The sequence below is a fragment of the Sus scrofa genome, chromosome 3, assembly GCF_054392235.1.
Source record: "Sus scrofa isolate SSC_HxYL_T2T_F1_AM1 chromosome 3, Sscrofa_HxYL_maternal_Yorkshire_Landrace_v2.0, whole genome shotgun sequence".
NCBI classification, from domain to species: domain Eukaryota; kingdom Metazoa; phylum Chordata; class Mammalia; order Artiodactyla; family Suidae; genus Sus; species Sus scrofa.
Window position 1 is genome coordinate 92,948,273 of NC_139385.1, and position 25,688 is coordinate 92,973,960.

Here is a 25,688-nt window from a genome sequence, read left to right on the forward strand (position 1 = left end):
AGAATCGGCTCCACCTACCAATGGGGCAGCATCAACCCCTGCCATCAGGAAGCCTGCAGCAAGCCCCCCATACTGACTTCAGCCACAAGGGGGACAGACACCAGAAGTAAGAGAGGCTACAACTCTATTATCTGTAAAAAAGGTTACCACACCAAAAACCTATAAAAATGAAAAGACAGAGAACTATAACTCAGATGAGGGAGAAAGGAAAAACCCCAGAAAAACAGCTAAGTGAGGAGAAGATTCTTAGCCTCCAAGAAAAAGACTTTAGACTGTTGATGCTGAAGATGATGTGAGACATTGCAAATAAACTGGAGGCAAAGATGGATAACTTGCAGGAAACAGTGACCAAAGAGATACAAGATATAAAACTTAAACAAGAAGAGATGCAAAGTACAATGACTGAAATAAAAAATTCACTAGAAGCAGCTAACAGCAGAATACAGGAGGCAGAAGAACAAATAAGCGAGATGGAGGACAGATTAGTGGAAATTACGGATGCAGAACAGAAAAAAGATTGAAAACAAATGAAGAGAGTCTCAGAGAACTATAGATCAGTGGAACAGGATAGAAAGCTCATATTAAACCCATGCACCTACAGCCAACTAATCTATGACAAAGGAGGAAAGAATATACAATGGAGAAAGGACAGCTTGTTCCATAAGTGGTGCTGGGAAAACTGCACAGCCACATGGAAAAGAATGAAATTAGAACACTATACACAAAAATAAACTCAAAATGGATTAAAGACCTAGATATAAGACCAGACACTATAAAACTCTTAGAGGAAAACATAGGCCAAACACTCTCTGACATAAATGACAGAAACATCTTCTCAGATCCACCTCTCAGTATTGACAAGAAAAACAAAAATAAACAAATGGGGCCACAGCAATTAGACAAACAAAAGAAATAAAAGGCATCCATATAGGAAGAGAAGAGATCAAACTGTCACTGTATGCAGATGACATGATACTATACATAGAAAACCCTAAGGACTCAACCCCAAAACTACTTGAACTGATTAATAAATTCAGCAAAGTAGCAGGATATAAGATTAACATTCAGAAGTCAGTTGCATTTCTGTATACCAGCAATGAAATATTAGAAAAGGAATACAAAAATATAATACCTTTTAAAATTGCACCTCACAAAATCAAATACCTCGGAATACACCTGACCAAGGAGGTAAAGGACCTATATGCCGAGAACTATAAAACTTTAATCAAAGAAATCAAAGAAGATGTAAAGAAATGGAAAGATATTCCATGTTCCTGGATTGGGAAAATCAATATTGTAAAAATGGCCATACTACCCAAAGCAATCTACAGATTCAATGCAATCCCTATCAAATTACCCATGACATTTTTCACAGAACTAGAACAAACAATCCAAACATTTATATGGAACAACAAAAGACCCAGAATCGCCAAAGCAATCCTGAGAAACAAAAACCAAGCAGGAGGCATAACTCTCCCAGACTTCAAGAAATACTACAAAGCCACAGTCATCAAAACAGTGTGGTACTGGTATCAAAACAGACAGACAGACCAATGGAACAGAATAGAGAATCCGCAAATAAACCCTGACACCTATGGTCAATTAATCTTTGACAAGGGAGGCAAGAACATCAAATGGGAAAAAGAAAGTCTATTCAGCAAGCATTGCTGGGAAACCTGGACAGCTGCATGCAAAGCAATGAAACTAGAACACACCCTCACACCATGCACAAAAATAAACTCCAAATGGCTGAAAGACTTAAATATACGACAGGACACCATCAAACTCCTAGAAGAGAACATAGGCAAAACCCTCTCTGACATCAACATCATGAATATTTTCTCAGGTCAGTCTCCCAAAGCAATAGAAATTAGAGCAAAAATAAACCCATGGGACCTCATCAAATTGAAAAGCTTTTGCACAGCAAAGGAAACCAAAAAGAAAACAAAAAGACAACTTACAGAATGGGAGAAAATAGTTTCAAATGTCGCAACGGACAAGGGCTTAATCTCTAGAATATATAAACAACTTATACAACCCAACAGCAAAAAAGCCAATCAATCAATGGAAAAATGGGCAAAAGACCTGAATAGACATTTCTCCAAAGAAGATATACAGATGGCCAACAAACACATGAAAAAATGCTCAACATCGCTGATTATAAGAGAAATGCAAATCAAAACTACCATGAGATATCACCTCACACCAGTCAGAATGGCCATCATTAATAAATCCACAAATAACAAGTGCTGGAGGGGCTGTGGAGAAAAGGGAACCTTCCTGCACTGCTGGTGGGAATGTAAACTGGTACAGCCACTATGGAGAACAGTTTGGAGATACCTTAGAAATCTATACATAGAACTTCCATATGACCCCACAATCCCACTTGGGCATCTATCCGGACAAAACTCTACTTAAAAGAGACACGTGCACCCGCATGTTCATTGCAGCACTATTCACAATAGCCAGGACATGGAAACAATCCAAATGTCCATCGACAGATGATTGGATTCAGAAGATGTGGTATATATACACAATGGAATACTACTCAGCCATAAAAAAGAATGACATAATGCCATTTGCAGCAACATGGATGGAGCTAGAGAATCTCATCCTGAGTGAAATGAGCCAGAAAGACAAAGACAAATACCATATGATATCACTTATAACTGGAATCTAATATCCAGCACAAATGAACATCTCCTCAGAAAAGAAAATCATGGACTTGGAGAAGAGACTTGTGGCTGCCTGATGGGAGGGGGAGGGAGTGGGAGGGATCGGGAGCTTGGGCTTATCAGACACAATTTAGAATAGATTTACAAGGAGATCCTGCTGAATAGCATTGAGAACTTTGTCTAGATACTCATGTTGCAACAGAAGAAAGGCTGGGGGAAAAATGTAATTGTAATGTATACATGTAAGGATAACCTGACCCCCTTGCTGTACAGTGGGAAAAAATAAAAAACAAACAAACAAACAAAAAAACAAATGGGAAGCTCCATACCAAAAAAACAAACAACCCCATCAAAAAGTGGGCAGAAGATCTAAACAGACAGTTCTCCAAAGAAGACATACAGATGGCTGAGAAACACATGAAAGGATGTTCAGTGTCACTCATTATTAGAGAGATGCAAATCAAAACTACTTTGAGGTACCACCTTACACCAGCCAGAACGGCCATCATCAAAAAGTCTACACACAGTAAGTGTGAGGGTGGGTAGAGAGGGTGTGGAGAAAAAGGAACCCTAGTGCACTGTTGGTGGGATTGTAAATTGGTGCAACCACTGTGGAAAGCAGTATGGAGATTCCTCAGAAAAGTAAACATAGAACTACCATTTGATCCAGCAATCCTATTCCTGGGCATCTATCCAGAGAAAACCACAACTCGCAAAGATACATGTACTCCAATGTTCATTGCAGCACTATTTACAATAGCCAAAACATGGAAACAACCTAAATGTCCATCGACAGAGGAGTGGATCCAGAAGATGTGGTACATATACACAATGGAATATTACTCAGCCATTAAAAGGAATGAAATACCAGAATTTTTTGCAACATGGATGGACCTAGAACCTATCATGCTAAGTGAAGTCAGCCATACAATGAGACACCAATATCAAATGCTTTCACTGACATGTAGAATCTGAAAAAAGGACAGACTTAACTTCTTTGCAGAACATGTGCTGACTCACAGACAATGAAAAACTTGTGGTCTCTGGAGGAGACAGTCTGGGGGGTGGGGGGATGTGCTTGGGCTGTGGGATGGAAATCCTGTGAAATCATGATCATTATACAACTACAGATGTGATGAATTCATTTGAGTAATAAAAAAAAAAAGAGTAAGGAATGCCCTCTAATATCCAGATGCTAAGGATCTCAGTGTTAAGACAAAATGGATAAGATAAACTAGCTGAATGAACTCTATTTTCCTGTTTATTTATGCTTGCATTATTAGTAGTCTCTTCAATTTGTGGTTTAAGATACTTGTCCATTTTCTCAGGGTTAGTTACAACTAGATACCTGTCCATCCTTACATCTAAATGGCACTAACCTTTTTTTTGGCCGTGCTCACGGCGTGCAGAATTTCCTGGGCCAGGGATCAAACCTGCATCACAGCAGCAACCCAAGCCATAGCAGTGACAATGCCAGATCCTTAAACTGCTGCTCTACCAGGGAATTCCTAAATGGTACTAACTTAATTACTATAGTTTTATAATAGGACTTAATATCCAAAAACAAGTCTTCCCACAATATTTATTCTTCATTTCCTGGAGTTCCTGTCATGGCTCAGCGAAAGTGAATCTGACTAGTATCCATGAGGATGCAGGTATGATCCCTGGCCTTGCTCAGTGGGTTAAGGATCTGCTGTTGCCATGAGCTGTGGTGTTAGGTCACAGACGTGGCTCGGATCTGGCACTGCTGTGGCTGTGGCCAGCAGCTACAGCTCTGATTAGACCCCTGGCCTGGGAACCTCCATATGCCATGGCTGTGGCCCTAAAAAGACAAAAACAAAACAAAACAAAAAAACAAAAACAACAACAAAAAAAACTTCAACAGTGTCCAGGCTATTTGACACTCTGAATTTCTATATATATATTTTAGAATCAGAGAAGTTCTACACTGCTATCCCCCAAAGCCCTGAGATTATCTTTTGGGATTACATTAAATCCACAGATTGATTAGAAGTAGCTGACATCTCTACAAGATTGAGAGTTTCAACTCGTGAATAAAATATATGCTCTATTTATTTAGGTCTTTTAAAGATTTTTCTTAATAATCATTTCTTAAAATAACCACCGAGTCTCCATGTTTTATAGTTTGCTGTGTGGAGGTCTTTCTTTAGATTTATTCCTATATATTTGACCTTTTTGATGGTATTGTAAATGGTATCTTTTTAAAATTTCACTTTGTTGCTATTATGCAGAAATGATTGATTTAAAATAATCTGATTCTTATATCTAGCAACCTTATTTTGGATTCTTCTTTTGGACTTTTTAGAATCTTAAGGATTTACAGTCATATTGTATATGAAAAACGATAGGTTTATTTCTTCCTCTTTTGAATTCTTGCAGCTTTATTAAGGTATTGCATTTAGGACTTACAGTACAATCTTGATGCACGTGATGACAGCAGGCATCCTAGTCTCAATTACTAATCCCAAAAGGAAAATTTTCAACATTTCACTATTAATTATCACGTTTGTGTAAGTTTGCTGTAGATTTAGTAGTCCTTTTCCTATTTGTTGAGTTTCTACCATAAATGAATACTGAACTTTATCAAATGACTTCTTGCTATCTATCAAGATGATTATATGATTTTTTCCCCTTTAATCTCTTAAAATGAATCACATTAATTTCCAAATGTTAAAGCAACCTGCACTCCTGAAGTAAAACCAAGTAGGCCACAATATATTTCTGAATTTGGTTTGTCAACATTTTGTTGAAGATTTTTTTAAAATCTATGTTCATGAGTGAGAATATCCTAATATATTTTTACTACGAACGTCTTTGTCAGGTTTGGATATCAAGGTGGAACTGGTCTCTTAAAAAGATCTGAGGAAGTGTTTCAACCTTCTCTATATTCTAGAAAAGTTAATTATTTCTTCCTTAAAGGTCTGTAGAGTTTACCAGTGAATCATATGGACTTGGAATTGACCTAGTGGTAAGGATTTAATTATAGATTCAATTTCTTTAAATATCATGCTACTTAAAGCGTGGTCTGTGGACAAGTACTAATTTATGAACCATTTTATACCAATCTAAAATAAGAAAAGTACAGGAGTTCCTGTCATGGCTCAGTGGTAATGAACCTGACGAGGATCCTTGAAGACATGGGTTCAAGCCCTGGCCTTGCTCAGTGGGTCAATGATCTGGCATTGCTGAGAGCTGTGGTATAGGCTGCAGATGTGGCTGGAATCTGGCGTTGCCATAGCTGTGGTGAAGGCCGGCAGCTACAGCTTTGATTCAACCCCTAGCCTGGGAACTTCCATATGCTGCGGGCATAGCCCTAAAAAGACAAAAAAAAAAAAAAAAAAAAAGTACAGAAAATGAGATTAAGGGTTAAATAACTTGACACTGTGATATTTTTACTGCCTTTTTTAAATGCCACATTCACCGCATATGGAAGTTCCCAGGCTAGGGGTCGAATCAGAGCTGTAGCTGCTGGCCTACACCCAGCAACAGAAATGTGGACTCTGAGCTGCGTCTGTGACCTACACCACAGCTCATAGCAACACCAGATCCTTGACCCACTGAGCAAGGCCAGGGATTGAACCTGAGTTCTCATGGATACTAGTCGGGTTTCTTTCTACTGTGCCTCAATGGAAACTCCCTTTACTCCATTTTATAAAACATATCAGCCATTAAAAATATTTTGAGAAGCACTGCTTTAACAGGTATAGGACTATTTATCTTTTCTATTTGTAAACTATCCTTACTTTGTCCCCTAAACCTTTCTTTCTGTATTTTCTGACCTTTTGTCTCTTTGTGCTTCCTTCTGGATATTTTCTTCCCAGCTCTCCTTTAGGTCACTGCTACTCAAAGGGCCAATCAGCAAGTTAAGGAGCTTACACCGTAATGTAAAGTAACAAATTCTTTCTTCAGAGAGAAAGCTTTGCTATGGAGAAAATGGTGGGCTCAGTGTAAATGTTGTTCTACATTCTAGGACAAATTTCCTATCTTGTTGTGGACTGCTCCTACATAGTTTGAAAAATAGGAGCCAGCCCATGGACTCTCAGTAGCTACAGAACACACTTTGAGTAGCACTGCTCTAAGTCACTAATTTTCTCTGTAGTGGTGTCTAACCAAACCCTGTTGTTAATTTTTGTTATTATTTTTTGTTCCAGAGATTCATTTTCTTTTTTAATAGTTTCCAATTCTCTGCCAAAATTCTTTGTCTTTTCTTTTATTGCTCTCAACATATTAGTCATAATTTAAAAGTCTCTTTGGTAATTCAAATATCTAGAGTCCCTATGAATCTGTTTTTCCAGCTGTTTACTTGGTTGCTACTTATGTTATATAATGACTTCCTGGGTTTGGCTACCTGATTTTGCTGTGCCTCAGACATACCTGAAAAATTGTAGTGATAATTGGAGACTTTGGATGATGTTCTCTTTCTCCAGATATGTTTCATTCTGTACATTCTTTTTTTTTTTAATTGAAGTATAGTTGATTTACAATGTCATGTTAGTTTCAGGTGTACAGCAAAGTGATTGTTATATATATAACTGAATACACACATACACACACATATATAAAACATTTTCAGGTTCTTTTCCATTATAGGTTATTAGAAAATACTGATTATAGTTCCCTGTGTTACAGAGTAGATTCTTGTTGTTTATCTATTTTATATATAGTAGTATGTATCCAAATATTATTTAGTGAACTATTCTCCAGTTTGATTCAGACAGGTTGCTAGGGCTACTATTAATTCATGATATCCCTAATTTATTTTCAAGAATTGATGATTTGAAGCTGTTCCTATAAGATTTTGTTTTATTTTATCTTATTTTATTTTTGTAACCATAGCACACGGAAGTTCCCAAGCCAGGGACTAAATCCTCACCACAGCAATGACAATGCCAGATCCTTAACTTGCTGAGCCACACTAGAACTCTTTGTCTGCTTCTTTATATCCTCTTATCTAGATGTCTCTTTTCAGAGCCTAAAATAAAATGTGGGTAATTTATCAGTATCTCCTCTTGGAGGACCTCTCAACTCCAACTATGCTTCAAGAGTTTGTCAAAAACGCTATTCAACTAGCTTTATTATCTCAACTGCTTCTTCTGAAATCAGTAGAAACTTCTATGGGAAAAGTGCTTTCAAAGGCTATACTCACCTTTGTGGATTTCCAACTTTCTGGATCTAGGCTCCATAAATCATTATTTTCTTTTTTGCTCTACAATGCCTTTAAGCAGCTGTTTTTATATTCTGCTTAGCTTGGTATTTATCCCCAATTGTTTTTTTCTAAATTATTTATTATGCTATCATCACAAGTCCTTCCCATAATTCTTTGTCCATATTCTGCACAGTATCTTGCATTTATTTATACATCTGACTTCTCCGGTACAAGGTGAGCTCCTCAAAGGCACAGGAGTTTCCATTGTTTCTCCAGCACCTACTATAATGCTTAGCATATAAAGAGGTACTGATACAACCACAATTAGTGACTATTTAATACACACATATAACAGTTATTAAAGATTATTTTTCTTTATATATCCTTATTTTATAAATTTTGATGAATATGTAACTTTTAAAATTGTAGGTAATTAAATTTAAACATTTAGTAATAAAAAATAGAGAGCTTTGTTTTACTCTTTTTTTTTTCCCCTTCATTTTTGGCTGCACCTGCAGCATATGGAAGTTCCCGGGCCAGGAATCAAATCCCTATCCTACAGCTGCAGCAACACTGGATACTCAGCCCACTGATCTGGGTTGGGGATTGAACTGGTAATGCCAGAGACAAGCCAGATCATTAACCCACTGCAGCAGAGTGGGAACTCCTCTTCTTTAGTTTTAATGCTGTCCATTGCCAGCAAACACAAATGCATTCAATGTGCATGTACCATCTTGCTTTCTGTTACAACAAGCATAAGAACTAAAGAAGCCTAAGTCTTATAAGACCAAAAGATTTATTCTCAGTGCTGAATGTGCAAAAAGTATCACTCACCCAACTTTTTATCTTGATAGGTTTCAAACAAAAAATATTTGAAAGAAAAGTACAGCAAATATCCACATACCTTCTATTTAGATCAACAACTACTATCATTTTACCACATCAGCTTTTTCCTTATTCCAACTTTTTAAATACTCTTGAATTGTTTGAGATTAACTTCTAGACCAGCTAATTTACTCCTAAATATCTCAGCAGACATTTCCTATAAAAAGGTATTTCATATAAAACCATAATACCATTTTCCCATCTTTGAAACTTAAATGCATATCACCTATCCAACTGACGTTCAAAACATAGCCATTATTCTCAAATATCTTTTGTTTAAACAGCTTTATTGAGATAAAATTCACATACCATAAAAGTCACCCATTTAAACTGTAAAATGCAATGGACTTATATATATTCACAGAGTTGTACTATTATTACCATATGCAATTCCAGAACATTTTCATCCCTCTAAATAGAAATCCCATATTCATTAGCAGTCACTCCCCATTTCCTGCTTTCCTCCAGTCCCAGGCAACCACCAATATACTGTCTCTATTGGTTTGCCTGCTTTGGAAATCTCCTAGTCAATTCTCCTTATTTATGATAGTTATGTTCTATAAAGCTGTGAACACTGAATTAGCAAATACCAAATCAATCACTGCTACTAGAAGAAAGGAAGGATTAGGTTCCTTCAAGCTTCTAATCAATATATATACTTCTTTTATGTATGCTTCTGCTTAATAAAGATATTTATTTATTTGCTCTTTTTAGTGCTGCACTCGAGGTCATACGAAGTTCCCAGGCTAGGGGTCAAATTGCAGCTACAGCTGCGAGCCTATACCAGAGGCACAGCCACGCCATATCTGAGTTGCGTCTGCAATCTACACCACAGCTCACGGCAACACCAGATTCTTGACCCACTGAGCAAGGTCAGGGATTGAACCTACATCCTCATGGATACTAGTCAGATTCGTTTCTGCTGCGCCACAATGGGAACTCTGAAAGATTCTTTATCGAATTACATTGTTGACTCATTAACAATCAAAAAAAAAAAAATCACAGCCAAAAGCACTATAACTCATTGCTGAACAAAGTTGTCTAATGTCAATATTTTCTCTATCATGCCTTCCCAGGAACACAAAAACAGTACTCTAGCACTATGCTTAGGGGCCATTTAAAAAGTGACATTATCAACAAAAATGTAAAAAATGTGGCTAGCACTTAACAGATTTTGAAAAGGGCACGTGTTTATGAAGCTGAAGCAAGAAGCCAGAGTGTTGCTTTTTGTTCACCCTCAACTTAGAGATGACTCAGATCTTTCACTGGTCTATGAGAGTCTGTAAAAAGATCATGAAAATGCTGCATATATTGATTTTAAGGTTACAAATAAATTTCACTGAGGTGAGTTTGCAAATACTGAGTCTACAAATAATGAGGATCTACTGTAAATGACACATACAATATGTAGTATTTTGTTTTTGTTGTTGTTTGCTTGTTTGTTTTGTTGTGGCGTGCAGTGGCTTGATGTGTGATCTCAGTTCCCAGACCAGGGATTGAACCCAGGCCAAAGCCGTGAAAGCACTGAATCCTAACCAATAGACCATCAGAGAACTCCCCAAATATGCTGTATTTTCTGGCTTTTTTTCACTTAATGTTGTCAAGGTTCATCCATGTTATGGCATTAATCAGTATTTCATTTTTTTATTACAGAAATAGATTTATCTATACATCAGTTGATATACTTTTGGGTTATTATGATTAATGCTTCTATGAACATTTATGTACAAGTTTTTGTGTGAATACATGTTTTCATATATCTTGGGAGTGAAACTGCTGGATCATATGTTACTCTGTTTAACTTTTTGAAGAAGTGCCAAATTGTTTTCCAAAGCAACTGCATCATTTTACATACCTACCAGCAGCACATGTGGGTTTCAATTTCTCTACATTTTGTCAACACTTGTTATTATGTCTTTTTTACTGTAGCCATCCTAGTGGGTGTGAAATGGTATTTCACTGTGTGTCTAATTTATACTTCACTGATGGCTGATGATGTTGAATGTCTTTTCATGTGCTTATTGGCCAGTTTTAGATCTTCCTTGGAAAAATATCTATTCAGATACTTTGCTCATCTTTTGTTGTTGTTGTTGGTTTTTTTTGGTCATGCCCTTGGTATGTGGAAGTTCCTAGGCAGGGATGGATCCCTTGCCAGAACAGTGACAGCACCAGATCCTCAACCTGTTGTGCCACAAGAGAACTCCTACTTTGCTCATTTTAAAAATTATCTGCCTTTTTTATCACTGAGTTGTAAAAGTCAAAATGTCTTTTTAGGCTGTTATTTTTTGAAACAAACATTCAGTTAAGCTCCATACACTACATTTGGTTGATTATGTCCCCATTCTCATCTAAACAGAACAGTAATATCCCAGACTTTTGAGGAGTCCAGCCATTTTTCTTATAAAATGTCCGACATCCTGGATTTGTGCTTCCCCCAGAATGTTGTTTAACTTGTACCCCTATCCTCTATTTCCAGTTAAACAGAAGTATGCATCTAAAGGTTTAGAATCAGGCTAACATTTTTTGGCAAGCGTAATTCATAAGTGATGTTGTTCACCTCAGATCATATCACATCATAAAACAGGCAACAAAACTTTAAAAAGGGTTAGGGGACCACCAAATAGGGTAGTATATTCAGGTTTTGGTGAAGCAGCTCTGAGTGGAAGTGTCCCACTCAAATGCAACAAGTCATTGGTTGAGGCTGGGGACTGGGAAACACCACTTTGGCTCATAATAATTTGTTGACAGTGGTAAAAGAGATTATAAAATTTGCTGACAACACTTTTGGATTTTTAGAAAGTTACAGAACTAATGGAGGAAGATGCTCATAAAGCCTCAAATCCAGGAAATGAAACAGGTTAATGACTAACCCAAGGACTTAATCTGTAATATTGTTAATCTAAGCCACTAATTTTTATACCAGATTCTTACATGGAGAATGGGTGCTGAGAGGAAGGTAGAGACAACAGGAAACTTGTCAGATAGAACTAAAAATAGAAGGGAAAGGTGAGACAACAGAACTCAAAAATTCCTACTCAAAATGGACATATCAAAAATGCCACAAACAAGAAGAAATAAAAATACTAAGACACCAAACTAACAAAAACCAAAATTCATTCCAGGAAAAAATTATTTTATATAACAGCTCGACAAAGATTCTAAATATGTTTAAAATGGTCAAAGAGATAAGTAGAACAAGATTTGAACAAAATTATAAAAAAGTCAACGAGATAAATGAAACAATAATATCTGTGAAATAAACATGGGAAAAAAAAACCCCATGTAAATATGAAAAAAAAAAATCCCATTAGAAGTCTTAGACACAGTGCCTACAGCCACAGGGCATCTTGGAACTATGAGGCACAAAGAAAATTAGTTGTCTTATACTAAGGAACCAAGTGGAAATATAGGACTTGGGGAATTCCACCTCAAGTAATGGCACTACAGATAATCAGACCAACCATACCACAGAAAACAATTAGAAAAGAGAGAAAACATAAAATTATCTTGTGTGTGTGTGTGTGTGTGTGTGTGTGTGTGTGTGTGTGCGCGCGTGCGCGCACGCGCTTGCCACTTCTTGGGCTGCTCCCGCGGCATATGGAGGTTCCAGGCTAGGGGTCGAATTGGAGCTGTAGCTGCTGGCTACACCAGAGCCATAGCAACTCGGGATCTGAGCCATGTCTAAGACCTACACCACAGCTCATGGCAACACCAGGATCCTTAACCTACTGAGCAAGGCCAGGGATCGAACCCACAACCTCATGGTTCCTAGTCAGATTCGTTAACCACTGGGCCACGATGGGAACTCCTAAAATTATCTTTTTAAAGCATGAGAGAATAAGACATTGAGTAATTAGAGAGCAAAGATCCAGGAGAAAGATAAAACCCAGAGACTCCATTTTGAGAAATTTCTTAAGGGAAGAGGACTAAATTCAGAAGAGATGGCTGACAGGATGAGAAGCTAAGCAGAGCTTTTAACAGACTTTCTGGGTTAAGGAGACAAAAAGAGAGTTCAGAAGCTCCAAGAGGAGTCCCTACTGTGGCACAACAGGATCAGCAGTGTCTCTGAAGCCCCAGGACATACCTCAGACACACCAGGACCACTGGCCTGGCATAGTGGGTTAAAGATCTGAGGTTGCTGCATCTGTGGCTTGGATCTGATCCCTAGCCCAGGAACTCTGTATGCTATGGGGTGGCCAGAAAAGGAAGGAAGGAGGGAAGGAAGGAAGAAGTTGGGCAGAAGCAATTTAATGAGGTAATGGTCAAGCCTTTTCTCAAATCAATGAAAGACATCAAGTCAGATTCAAGTATCCTATGAAGCCCACCAAAATTTAACTGCCAGAAAAAAAAAAATAAAAAATAAAAGGAAAATCTTGAAAGCAGTCAGAGGGGGGAAAATGATTCCTATTGAAAGAGCAAGAATAAAACAGAGATGACTGAGGCAGTCAGAAAGCTGACAGAGAAAAAGGAAGCCAAGAAAATGTAGGTCCCAAGATGACAATGTTGAGTTAGCGGATCTCTAGACTTCTTGTCAACTAAACAATAAATGTTTTTATAGTCCAAAGCACATAGTGTAAGATATTGTTACTTGTAACAGAACTATTGCTGATATGTTTAATAAGAGTTCCAGAAGAAGGGATGGGAAAGAACAGTGCTCAAATAATATTTAAAGATAGGACTGGTGAGAGTTTTCCTGAATTAAAGGACATGACTCCTCAGACTGAACACTGGGTACTGAGCATGAATACTGCAGCTGCTCAGGAGGAAAATATATACATGTAAATATATATCTGAATATTTGCACCCAGATAGAGCTTAATAAAGTTGCAGAGGACTAAGTTACCAAGTAAAATCTTAAAGGAGAAGACAGTCTACAAAGGAATAAAAATTAGACTCAATGGAAAAATTTCGGTAGCCACAAAACTTTCTTTCTTTTTTTCTTTTTTTTGGTATTTTTAGGGCCACACCTGAGACATATGAAAGTTCCCAGGCTAGCGGTTGAATCAGAGCTGTAGCTGCTGGCCTACACCACAGCCATGGCCACACCAGATTCCAGCCATGTTTGTGACTTGCACTGCAGCTCACAGCAACAAGGGATCCTTAACCCACCAAGTGAGGCTAGGGATCAAATCCATGTCTTCATGGATACTAGCTAGGTTCGTTACCACTGAGCCACAAGAACTCCTGGAGCTATAAAACCTTGATATCAAACCAGAAAAGTATAATACAAAGAAAGAAAATTATAGGCCAATTTCACCTGGGAACATATATGCAAAGATTTTAAAATATTAGATTTTAGCATTTTCCTTTTTGGCTGCTCCATGGCACATGGAGTTCCTGGGCCAGGGATCAGACCCAAGCTGCAATTGTGACCTACACTGCAACTGTGGCAATACCGGATCCTTAACCCCCTGATGGAAGCCAGGGATTGAACCTGCATCCTCATGGATACTAGTCAGGTCCTTAACTCAATGGGCCACAACGGGAAGTCCCAACAAGACATTTTCAAAAGACAAAATAGGCTTCTATGGGAAGAAGATGCCATTTAGGAATTTCATATCAAGAGGGAAGTCAATGCCAAGCTTCAAAGCCTCAAAGGACAAGATGAATCTCTTGTTAGGAGCTAATGACTTGAAGGTGAAGCCAATGCTCACTTACCATTCTAAAAATCTTAAAGCCCTTAATAATTATGCCAACTATGCCTGAGCTCTCTCACTGGAACAACAAAACCTGGATGACAGCATATTTGCTTACAGAATGATTGACTATTTTAAGCCCTCTATTGAGAGAGCTGGTGCTCAGAAAAAAAGATTTTCAAATATTACTGCTCATTTACAATGCACTTGGTCACCCAAGAGATGATGGAGATGTACAATGACATTAATGTTGTTTTCCTGTTTACCAACACAACATCCATTCTGCAGCCTCTGGATCAAGGAGTAATTTCACCTTTTTAGATCTAACTATCTAAGAAACTAATAAGGATATGGCTGTCATAGATTGTGATTTCTCTAATGGATTTGGGCAAACTAAATTGAAAACCTGAAAGGATTCACCAGTTTAGATGTCGTTAAGGACATCAGTGACTCATGGGAAGAGTTCAAAAGAACAACTTTAACAGGAGTTGGGAAGATGTTGATTCTAACCCTCAAGGATCACTTTGAGGGAGTTCAAGACTTATGAAGGAAGTAACTGCAGATGTGGTGGAAACAGCAAAAGAGCAAAAATTATAAGTGGAGCTGAAGATGTAACTGAAATGCTGTAATCTCATGTTAAAACTTCAATGGATGAGGAGTGAACAAAGAAAGTGGTTTCTTGAGATGGCATTTATTCCTGGTGAAGATGCTTATGAAGACTGCTGAAGTGACAGCAAAGGATTTACACTATTATGCAAATTTAGTTGATAAAGCAGCATCAGGATTTGAGAGGATTTACTCCAGTTTTGAAAGAGGTTTTACTGTGGGTAAAATCAAACAGTGATGCATGCTACAGAGAAATGTTTGTGAAAGAAAGAGTCAATTAATGTGGCAAACTTCACTGCTGTCTTATTTTAAGAAACTGCTGAGCTATCCCAGCCTTCAGCAATCACCATGCTGATCAGTCAACAGTGGGACAAGACCCTCCACCAACAAAAACATTACAACTGGCTGAAGGCTCAGATAATAACTAGCATTTTTTTTAGCAATAAAGTATTTAAAAATTAAGGTGTATAAGCTATTGCTCACTTAACAGACTACAGCAGAATATAAACATCTTATATGCACTAGGAAGCCAAAAAAAAAAAAAAATCATGTGACTCACTTTATTGTGAAATCTGATTTACTGCAGTTGTCTAGAACCCAACCTGTAATATCTCTCAGGTGTGCCTGTACAGCTATATGAATGAACATGATAAATCTCAAAATAAATAATACTTAGTGGAAAAAGTTTTCAAATGATACATATGAAAAATAGTTTTCAAACGATGCATACTTATTTAAAATTTAAAAATATACTAAGGGAGCTGTGGTTCAGGGGTTAACAAACCCACTAGGATCCAAGAGGATGAGGGTTTGATCCCTGGCCTCGCTCAGTGGGTTATGGATCAGGTGTTGCTGTGGCTGTGGTACAGGTCGGTTGCAGCTCCATTCAACCCCTAGTCTGGGAACTTCCATATGCTGCAAGTGCAGCCTTAGAAAGCAAAAAAAAAAAAAAAATATATATATATATATATATATATATATATACACTAAATAATAATACATATATATACATGTATTGTAACCACAACCTAGGTACTAAAGTATAAAAACTTTGTGTATACTAAAAACCAAACAGGTTTAGTAGTTACTGCAGGAAAAAAATGATAAGGTTTAACTGGTCCAATTTTTATTTTTTTAAAAAACTGAAGTAAATCTGGCAAAATGTTAATATCTCTTTAAGCTGGGAGCAAATACACAAGTATTCATCATTTTACTCTCTACCAGTCTCTACATATTTAAAATAATTCATATTTCTTAGAAAGTGGAAAAATGGTTAATTTAACATAAACAGAACTCTAACAGATGCAATAAAATCTCTCTCTTCCAAAGGCCAGTCCAAATTTTTTTAAAAAGTCAAACCACTTATTAAAAAAAAGGTAGCAGAAAGTGTCACTCCAGCTTAACAGCATAATTGAAGGTTATTACTTGTTACGTACTTATTGAGTAAAGCAGCAACTGTGTTCAAGCATCTTAACAAAAGATTACAAGTTTTTTTTTTTTTTTTTTTTTGGTCTTTTTGCCATTTCTAGGGCTGCACTCGCGGTATGTGGAGGTTCCCAGGCTAGGGGTCTAATCGGAGCTATAGCCAAAGGCCTACGCCAGAGCCACAGCAACGTGGGATCCCAGCCGCGTCTGCAACCTACACCACAGCTCACTGCAACGCCGAACCTAGTCGGATTCGTTAATCACTGAGCCACGACGGGAACTCGGAGATTACAAGTTTTTTGTTCGTTTTGCTTTTTAGGGCAGCACCTGCGGCAAATGCTAGTTCCCAGGCCAGGGGTGGAATCAGAGCTGCAGCTGCTCGCCATAGCCACCGCCACAGCAACACAGAATCCAAGAGGCATCTGCGACCTACTGCTCACTGCAACGCAGGATCCTTAACCCACTGATCGGGGCCAGGGATCGAACTAGCATCCTCGCGGATACTAGTCGGGCTCCTAAGCGCTGAGCGAAAAGATTACGAGATTTTAAAACATAGCAGAAATACATTCCAGTGCGTTGGGAATTTGGGGTGGGTGGGGGTGTGAAGGAGAAAATAATAGTTTTATTGCTTTGTCACAGCTAACCCATGTCCTCAAAAAGCTGTGTCCCCCTGTTGGGGATTTTTATTTAGGTAAACCTACCACAGTAGGGATTTGACATTCGAGTTTTTCTTCCTTGAATTAAGATGTCCAGATCTACTCAACACAAAACACACAAGGCTGTGAAATTTCCTCTTTTATTCTATTTTAACTTTTTTTGAGCTGTAAATCTATTTAACATTGATTACAACAAAACAATATCTCACAGGCTTAGAAAAATCACACTCTATCTAGCACACAAAGGCCACTCATAGGCCTCAGTTCTCAACTCCTGCTTTAAAGTTGCTTTTCCAAAACTTCATTGCTTTACGTAAGCTGGAAAAGAATGCACTGTGTATAGGCTTGAGCTCCAGTTGCGTTAAATGTGACCTGCTGACTTTTCACCAACTTGAGAAATGGTTAAAGGCTTGAGACTTTGTTCCCTATCAAACCGGGGCTGGGCAAATGCCTCTCTGAGCAGCTACGAACCGAAAGTCTAACTCTTTAAGGGGAAGAAGGGTAGGGGTGGCGGAGGTAGAAGAGTCAAACAGTTCCGTCAGAGTGTCCCGCAAACAGAAGAAACAGCCGCACCGTTTCTTCCAAGCCCCGGGACCCAGAAGCCCCCTGGAAAACGTCGCTACCGAAAACCGCCGAGCCAGAAGCAACTATCCGACACTGAAATTCCCGTTGCTGGCGCCCCGGCAGCACCTCGACCCGCTTAAGGCTGGGGGGCGGGGTGGGGACTGGATGAGAGGGGGAGGGGACACCTCACCCCTAATAACGGCCTCAACCGCCCCTTACCAAGTGCCCGCTCCGGCCCACAAAACTCGTGGCCAGAAGAATCAAACACTCACTGGAAAGTGGGGCCAGGTCCCGGTCCCGGCCCGGCCCCCGGAATCCGGCGGGTCTCCCAGGGTTTAGGGGGAGGAGGCGGCTGGGACGCCATCTCCACCTCCTCTCGGCTGCCGCTCTGCACTGGGCTCTGAGCCGGGACTCTCCAGGCCCGGGGACACCATCCGTTTGCGCGCAAGGCACAACTTGCAGAGCGCGGAACCCTCCACCCGGCCTGTCTCTGCAGTCAGGTTGTGACTTGTGGAGCTTTGCGGCTGGGACTACAGTCTATTAGGATACCACTAATCCAGGGGAAGAAATGCTCTCTTTTTCTTTGACCTAGAAGGATTTCCATTCTAAACCCGATGAGGGTAGGAGCTTATCGATACTTCTGGCAGCGGCTACAGTATCCTAGACATCGGAGTCCCACGGAAGCTTATTTGGGACAAGTCCGGCTCCAGCCGGGAATAGTGCCCCACGCATTCCTGTCCCCGCGGGGCGGGGGGGGGGGGGTGCCGGTCTGTGTGGCAGCTCGACTGATTTCCCTGCAAACAGGTAGGGGAGACTCCACTCAGTCCTCGAGTTAGCAGCTGGTACTTTCTTTCTAAAGCTCATGTTTCCTCGGGGAACAGAATTGCTAGACGCAATTGGTGCGTTGTCTTTAGTCCTCCCCGTTCCCACTGGAGGGCTGGAAGGGGTTAAATCTCAGGCTCCGGCGTCGTGGGAGAAGGTGAGGTGGGGAGATTTGAAGTGAGGGGGTGCGGACAGGGTTCTGGAGAGGTGTGGATGGAGGAGATCGTTTCCCACCAGCTGCAGAAGCTTTGGTAGCAGGGCGGTGAGTCGGAAGTTTCTTGGACCTGACTTAAGGGGAGCAAGGCTTGCTTGGTTGGCCACAGGAAAGACTCGAGGTTAGATTTGGGGATGAACTTTCCAGAAATCTAGAGTGGATTCCACTGCTGAGTGTTTATCAGTGGCGCAATGAAGTTAGGAGTGCCTCCTTTGGAAATCCACACTCCACCCCCACCCCACAAGAAGAATGACCCCCTTCTGTATGGAAATAAGTTCGAAAAGATTACAGGATTAGACTCAGCCTGGTTATTTTGCTGCCTCCTTGACTGCAGTAGTTTCTGTAATCGTGTGAGAAAGGAAAATCCATCCTTTCCTCTGGTAAACTAGAGACGGGGCCATTGGTTTGTGGAGAGGGACTCCATCCCCGTAGGGATCTTAACACGTGGGAGAGGTTCTTTTGCAATGAGAAGTTCCAGTTCTTTGTGTAAACATGTAAACGAAAAGCAAACATTTTAAAGGTAACCAACAGCGAAAACCTTACAGTATGGGGTATATTTCTCAGGGCTTGCTTTCAAAGATAATAAATCTAATATGGAACAACTGATTTCTGATGTCTTATAAAAGCCTGTCATTTCAGTGCAGTACATCAAGGTGAAACTGCCTTAAGGCATAAAGTATTTTCTCCTAATAATGTTAACTTTCTTGAAAAGTCGCTAGATTGTTGCTACGCGAAAATGATCTTGAGAGGTTTATAAGTTTCATTATTAACACATATGGAGGAGGGTTTTGTTTTTTTAAAACCTCTTGCAGTTAGTTACTCAAGGTTTTGTAATTCTGAACAGGTTTGGGAACTTTTCAGAGCCAAGAGATTGCACTGTGTCATTTACTGACTGTCGTGATACCTTTAATCTAGTGAACTACAGGAGAAACGTTGTCTTTAAAGGAAAGGCCCAGCAAGGGGAGGGGGAAGTATACATTTTAATACAACTATTTAACTTAAGTCTCCAGGGAAATCTTTGATACAAATTGCCCTTTTTAAGCACTCACTCATGGATTTATTTATTGGTCAGTAGGATTTATTTGTTTCTCTGTGTTGAAGGTTAATTCTCAATTAAATGAAATCCTTGACCTTAGCTAATGGAAAGGAGATAATTTTTTTTCATTTTTAAAAGTTTTATTGCAGTATAGTTTATTTACAACGGGAGAAGATAATTTAAAGGGAGTGACAGAACAATTTCTCTGTGAGGAGAATGCAATCAGGGATACGTTTTAAATGCTGATTATCATCTCCTCAAAGAATCCTAATCCCTTCTCAGCATCAAACTAGCTGACTGGGCTGGGGGAAGGGATTCAGATTCATATGTAAATAATAATGATCACAGAGCTTCCTTATGTAGAGGTTGCTCTCCACATATTCTGTACTTTCTTGAGCTCAAATTTACTTAGGCAACCCTCAGTCACTGTTTCAGGTATCTGAAAGTTTCACTGGTGTGTTTAGACAAGCCTGATTTCCTTCCCTTACCCTCCCTGCCAACTCACATAATCTCCTGAATTAGAAGCCAGCCACAGTCAATTAGTTTTCTGTAGTCCTCCCTGCAGAACTGATTTTTTTGGTAAAGAGTTCCATAGAACTATCTATCTGTCTTTGTCATTATTTTGTGTCAAGTATCTACTTTTGATAAGTGGCCACAGACATTTAGAAACTTGCAGGTAAGTAGTGGGTTGTTTTTGCTTGTTTGTTTATTTTGGCCTCCCATTGCATGCAAAAGTTGTGGGCCAGGGGATGGAGTCCTTGTGCCACAGCAGTGACAACAGATCCTTAACCCACTTGGCCACCAGAGAACTCCAAGTAGTAGGTTTTAAAGGGTTAGAAAACACAAATTAATTCTAAGAGTCACTTCTTCATAGTAAGCTATTGTTAAGAGCGTCATCCTTCTGCAAATATTAAGCAGGTTCATTTGAGTTATGAAACTGCACAAATTAAAAGTGCTGCAATCTTTTAGTTGTATGACTACAGTATTATTATCATGCAATTATAGTCTTTTTTGGGAAGGGGGGTTTAGGGCTGCACTCGTGGCATCTGGAGGTTCCCAGGCTAGGGGTTGAATTGGAGCCACAGCCACAGCAACGCCAGATCTGAGCCAGGTCTGCAGCCTACACCACAGCTCACAGCAGTGCTGGATCCTTAAACCACTGAGCGAGGCCAGGGATGGAGCCCGAAACCTCATGGTTACTAGTTGGACTCGTTTCCCCTGCACCACAATGGGAACTCCCACAATTATAGTCTTACAAAATAACACTAATTTTATATAACCTCATTTTATAGTGATGTGAGCTAATCCATTAACCAGAACATCTTGTGTTTGTGATTTTTTCCAAACAGAATGATTAGGTAATTTAATTTTTAGTACACCTTCTTCCTGGCAGCAAGAGCAGTATGTTGGATTTCTCCCCATTCTTTGTGTAGTATTTATTTATTTTATTTTATTTTTATTTTTTGGTTACACCTAAGGAGAATGGAAGTTCCCAGGCCAGGGATTGAATCTGAGCTGCAGCTGCGACCTTTGCTACAGCTGTGGCAATGCCAGATCCTTAACCCACTGAGCCAGGCCAGGGGTCAAACCAGTGCCGCCACAGAGACTATGCAGGGTCCTTAACCTGCTGTGTCACGTTGGGAACTCCTGTAGTATTTATTTCTAAATGAGTTTGTTCAAACTGTAAAAACTAGCAATTTGTTTTAGACAATAACTACTCTAAAATATTTTACCTTTGTTTTTGTCAGAGTTTTTACTTGGGCCATGAAAGTAGATTTTTCTCATTTTGCTAATGGTTGTCATGTGGTTATTTCATCAGATTGATGTTTTTGAATATACTAATCAATTTGTTATAAATACTTGACTCCTTATCTATCACCAAGGTCAGTCAAGTATTATATAACAAAGACCGACCTAATTTTTTTTTTCCTAGCAAATTTATTTATAATTTCTAACAGGAAAGTTTATTGAATGTACTACTCTGTGTTCTCAAATAACCCTGAAAGGTGCAAAATAAAAAGCAAAATTACATTATATATTCTTGTTTTCATTACCCTCCTCAGAGACAACCATTTTTGATTATTTTTATTTCTTTTGATTTAGTTATGTGGATGTACTTTATCATAATGTAGAATGTTAAAGTCCTAACTTTTACCTGATCTATAAATTTCCTTCAAGTTTATGTTTCAATATAGATATAATGAAAGGAACATTATTAGAGAGTACCAAATAGTGATTTTCGAATACAAACTACTTTTTCCCTTAAAGGTGATTTGTTTGTCTGTGAAAGTAAAACACAAAAGATACTCATTTGTTTTCTTTTTTCTTTTTTCTTTTTTCTAGTTTTAATTATTTAATATCTAATATGTTTCCACTAACTGAGGAAAACAAGCATGTGGCCCAGTTGTTGCTTAGTACTGGTACCTGTGCAAGATGCATCTTCAGATTCTGTGGTGTGGATGTTCATGCACCATACAAACTTCCCTACAAGGTATTTTCTTTCTTTTTCAAGTTAAGAAAGGGTCTCTATTTCAAAATCAGTACCTTTATATTTGAGGGCAAGTATCTATTCATACCTCTTTATTAAATTTTTAAAAAACTGTGATAAAGTAATTACTGGTAATGGTAATTTTAGAATTGCCATTGCTGTATAAATGTAAGCTCCTTCTTAAGTGGTTATAGCTACCATTTAATGTAGTGGGATCTTTGTGGAGTGATTCCCTGGTGCATTTAATGTTTGCATAGACCTTTCCTAAAGAATATCTAGACAGAATATCACAAAATAGTGCTTCCCACCAGATGTTAGTAAGATGGAATAGAAGGCGGTGGTAGTCCTGAGATCTTCTGTTAAGTGAAACATTGAGGGTTGGTTGCCTTTTTTCTTTTTCTGTTTTCTTTATTACCATTAGTATTTACAAATAGGTATTTGCAACTCTCTAGAAGTAAAGGCTTATCACCATTTACTGCTATTGATAACAAAAGTAATATACTGAGATCTTTGACATTTATGGTAATATATAGAGAGCTTTGACATCTATTAAAATATTCTATTAAAATATTTCACATGAAATATATAACATTTGTGAAATATATTTTATTCTAATAGTGATGTTCTTTTTCATAGGCAGATATTAATTATATGTATACATGTAAATATGTGCTTATATAAACAGTATGAATACACACACACACACTCAGTTTCCTGTAATTTTTACAAATTGCCCAGGAGTTAGCAATAGCAATCATTTATCCTATGTACTAGCTGTTTCTATTATTTTAGAAATAATAATTATATCCAATATTCATATAGCATTATTATATATCAAGTTCTCATATAATCCTGATAATCTATTAGGTAAGTACATACTATGATTGTCTCTATTTTCAGATGAAGAGCTTGAGACACAGAGAGGTTAAGCAACCTGCCCAAAGTTACACAGCTATTAAGTGAGCAAGCTAGGATATGAACTTTCTATCTGAATCCAAAGCCTAGAATTTGGAGCTAGAAGACATGGATTTGAATCCCAGTTCCACCACTTTCCAGCTTCAGTTTTCTCCTCTGTAAATGGGAATGATGATAACATCCACCTCACAGGATTTTAAGGGACAGTGACTAATAAAGTATGTGAAAACACTTTGAAAACTGGAAATGGTACATATGCTATGATGATTAATATATACATGCATATGCATTTATACACATTATAACTATAAAGTAATGATTTTGTGTAACTCTCCTTACTCATTTTTTCAAACACATTATAATTTATTATTTTATACATGTTATAAAATTTAAAATACATGAAGAGCCTTAGTACTACCAACTTTTGTTTGTATCATTTTATGTAAATTAACATGAAAATATCTAAGGACTTTTTTTGGTAAATGTATTTTGGTATTTTTATTCCTACATGTAGTTATACATATATCTGTGTGATGTATCATATTGACAAAATATATCTTAGGTAATAATAACCATATTTGTGTGGGCTATAATATACATCTGTGTATATTATCAATATGTACATATTTCCCTTTTAAAGATTTAATGGGGAAGCTGATGTCTTAGTAAAATGAATTAAATTTGCATGAAAGGTTTTTCTCTTTAAAGTCAGTAAATTGTAATTTGAGTGAATTTTGTTCTTTTTTTTTTTGTCTTTTTCTAGGGCTGCACCCGCGGCATATGGAGGTTCCCTGGATAGGGGTCTAATCGAAGCTGTAGCCACCAGCCTACACCAGAGCCACAGCAACGCAGGATCCAAGCCGCGTCTGTGACCTACACCACAGCTCTCGGCAACACTGGATCCTTAACCCACTGAGTGAGGCCAGGGATCGAACCGCAACATCATTGGTTCCTAGTCAGATTCGTTAACCACTGAGCCACAACGGGAACTCCCATAATTTGAGTAAATTTTGAAAGGATGTTTATTCAAAAACTGAATAATAAAACCTGCCTAATTTAGACAAAACAGGAAAAGTCCTCTGAACATTTAGATCAGTGGAATATCTGAAATATGAAAATGGTTTCAAAGGAATGCCACTTTTTATGTTCCAGTACATAGTGACAGAAATTAGGCAAACTAGAATGTTGTAGACAGTTTTTTCCAGTTAATGCCTATAAGTGGTTTGTAATTATGATGCCAAATTTCTGCATTGCCAGCATCCATTTACCTTTGTTTAGTAAATTGCCTTGAAATTATTTTTACTTAATAGACTTCTCATCTGTCTAACTTTTCAGATTTCAGGTTTTAGTGACTGTGAGATTATTAAATAACCTAGCAAAGATGGAAATTCGATTTGCATTTCTATTAGTAATTAGAATTGAAGTTCGTTTTGGTTTGTTTGTTTTACTGAAATTAACAAGTGAATGATCCATGACCCTCAGAACAGAACTACAAACCAAATTAATGTTTGTTAATGGAAACTTTCTGTCTCAGAATTAGGGTTTCAGTTTCACTGATATATGAAACTTTTTTTTTTTTTTTTCTTTTTAGGGCTGTACCTGTAGCATATGGAAGTTCTCAGGCTAAGGGTCTAATCAGAGCTGCAGCTGGTGGCCTATGCCACAGCAATGTCAGATCTGAGCCGCATCTGCCTACACCACAACTCATGGCAATGTTGGCTCTTTAATCCACTGAGTGAGGCCAGGGATTGAACCAGCATCCTCGTGGATACTGGTCAGGTTCATTACTGTGAGCTAAAATGGGAACGCCTGAAACTTTTTTGAAAGAGTTATACCAATTAGGTAATTCTTTTTTAAATTCCCCAGAAAGCCAAAGCTGACTAATAAAATTAGTCAGTTGCTCCAGAATTGATATAAATCAGCATTGTATAAGTCGGTAATAGTCATAATTTTCATGCTTCATCTTACCCTTAAGGACATTGTCAAAGGGTCTTTACTTTTTTTTTAAATTAACTTTCCAGGAGTTGCTCAATGAACTACAAAAATTTCTGGAAACTGAAAATGACGAATTAGCTTCAGAAGTTCCAAACCCACCTCCCAAGAAAATTCGACTGCAAGAACTTGAAGATGGAATTGATGGGATGGATAATCTGGGTCAAAATGGAGAGGGAAAGCTCTCAGTTATTGAAGATGGAAGCATGGCTTCCAAGAACTCAAATTTAAATGTATGCAATGTGTGCCTAGGAATTCTTCAAGATTTCTGTGAAAAAGCATTCATTAAAAAGGTAAATTTTAAAATATTTATTTATTTATTCTCTTTAGAGCCGTACCTGTGACATATGGGAGTTCCCGGACTAGGGGTCGAATCATAACTGCAGCTGCTGATCTATGCCACAACCACAGCAACTTGAGATCTGAGCCCCATCTGCGACCTGCACTGCAGCTTGAGGCAACACTGAACCCTTAATCCACTGAGCAAGGCCAAGGATCAAACCCGTACCTTCATGGATACTGGTTCGGTTCTTAACCTGCCGAGCCACGGAAGGAACTCCAAAAAGGTAAACTTTCCTATTAATGTGCAATACATAAAGATTTTCAG

At 38.4% G+C, this 25,688-nt stretch overlaps 2 protein-coding genes across 31 annotated transcripts in view; one reads left to right on the forward strand and one right to left on the reverse strand.

The window, feature by feature from the left end:
* Window positions 1-18,016, reverse strand: part of PEX13 (peroxisomal biogenesis factor 13) — a 33,607-nt gene extending 15,591 nt beyond the window's left edge. The window contains exon 1 of the mRNA XM_003481205.5: window positions 17,887-18,016. Coding sequence (XP_003481253.1) covers window positions 17,887-17,978 — 92 coding nt within the window. The 5' untranslated portion in view covers window positions 17,979-18,016. The remainder of the gene's footprint in view (window positions 1-17,886) is intronic.
* Window positions 18,017-18,328: 312 nt separating this feature from the next.
* Window positions 18,329-25,688, forward strand: part of PUS10 (pseudouridine synthase 10) — a 69,283-nt gene continuing 61,923 nt past the window's right edge. For 4 of the 30 annotated variants that reach the window (XM_085019181.1, XM_085019187.1, XM_085019169.1 and 1 more), the window contains exons 1-4: window positions 18,527-18,698; window positions 22,030-22,177; window positions 23,075-23,307; window positions 25,111-25,374. Coding sequence is in view for 16 of the 30 variants with exons in the window: in XM_085019169.1 (XP_084875295.1) it covers window positions 25,231-25,374 (144 nt within the window). In the remaining 14 variants the exon portion in view is untranslated. Of the gene's footprint in view, window positions 18,419-18,526; window positions 18,772-22,029; window positions 22,178-23,074; window positions 23,308-25,110; window positions 25,375-25,688 lie in introns of those variants that run through there. The other 26 variants (XM_085019182.1, XM_085019190.1, XM_085019168.1 and 23 more) reach the window with 7 other exon arrangements.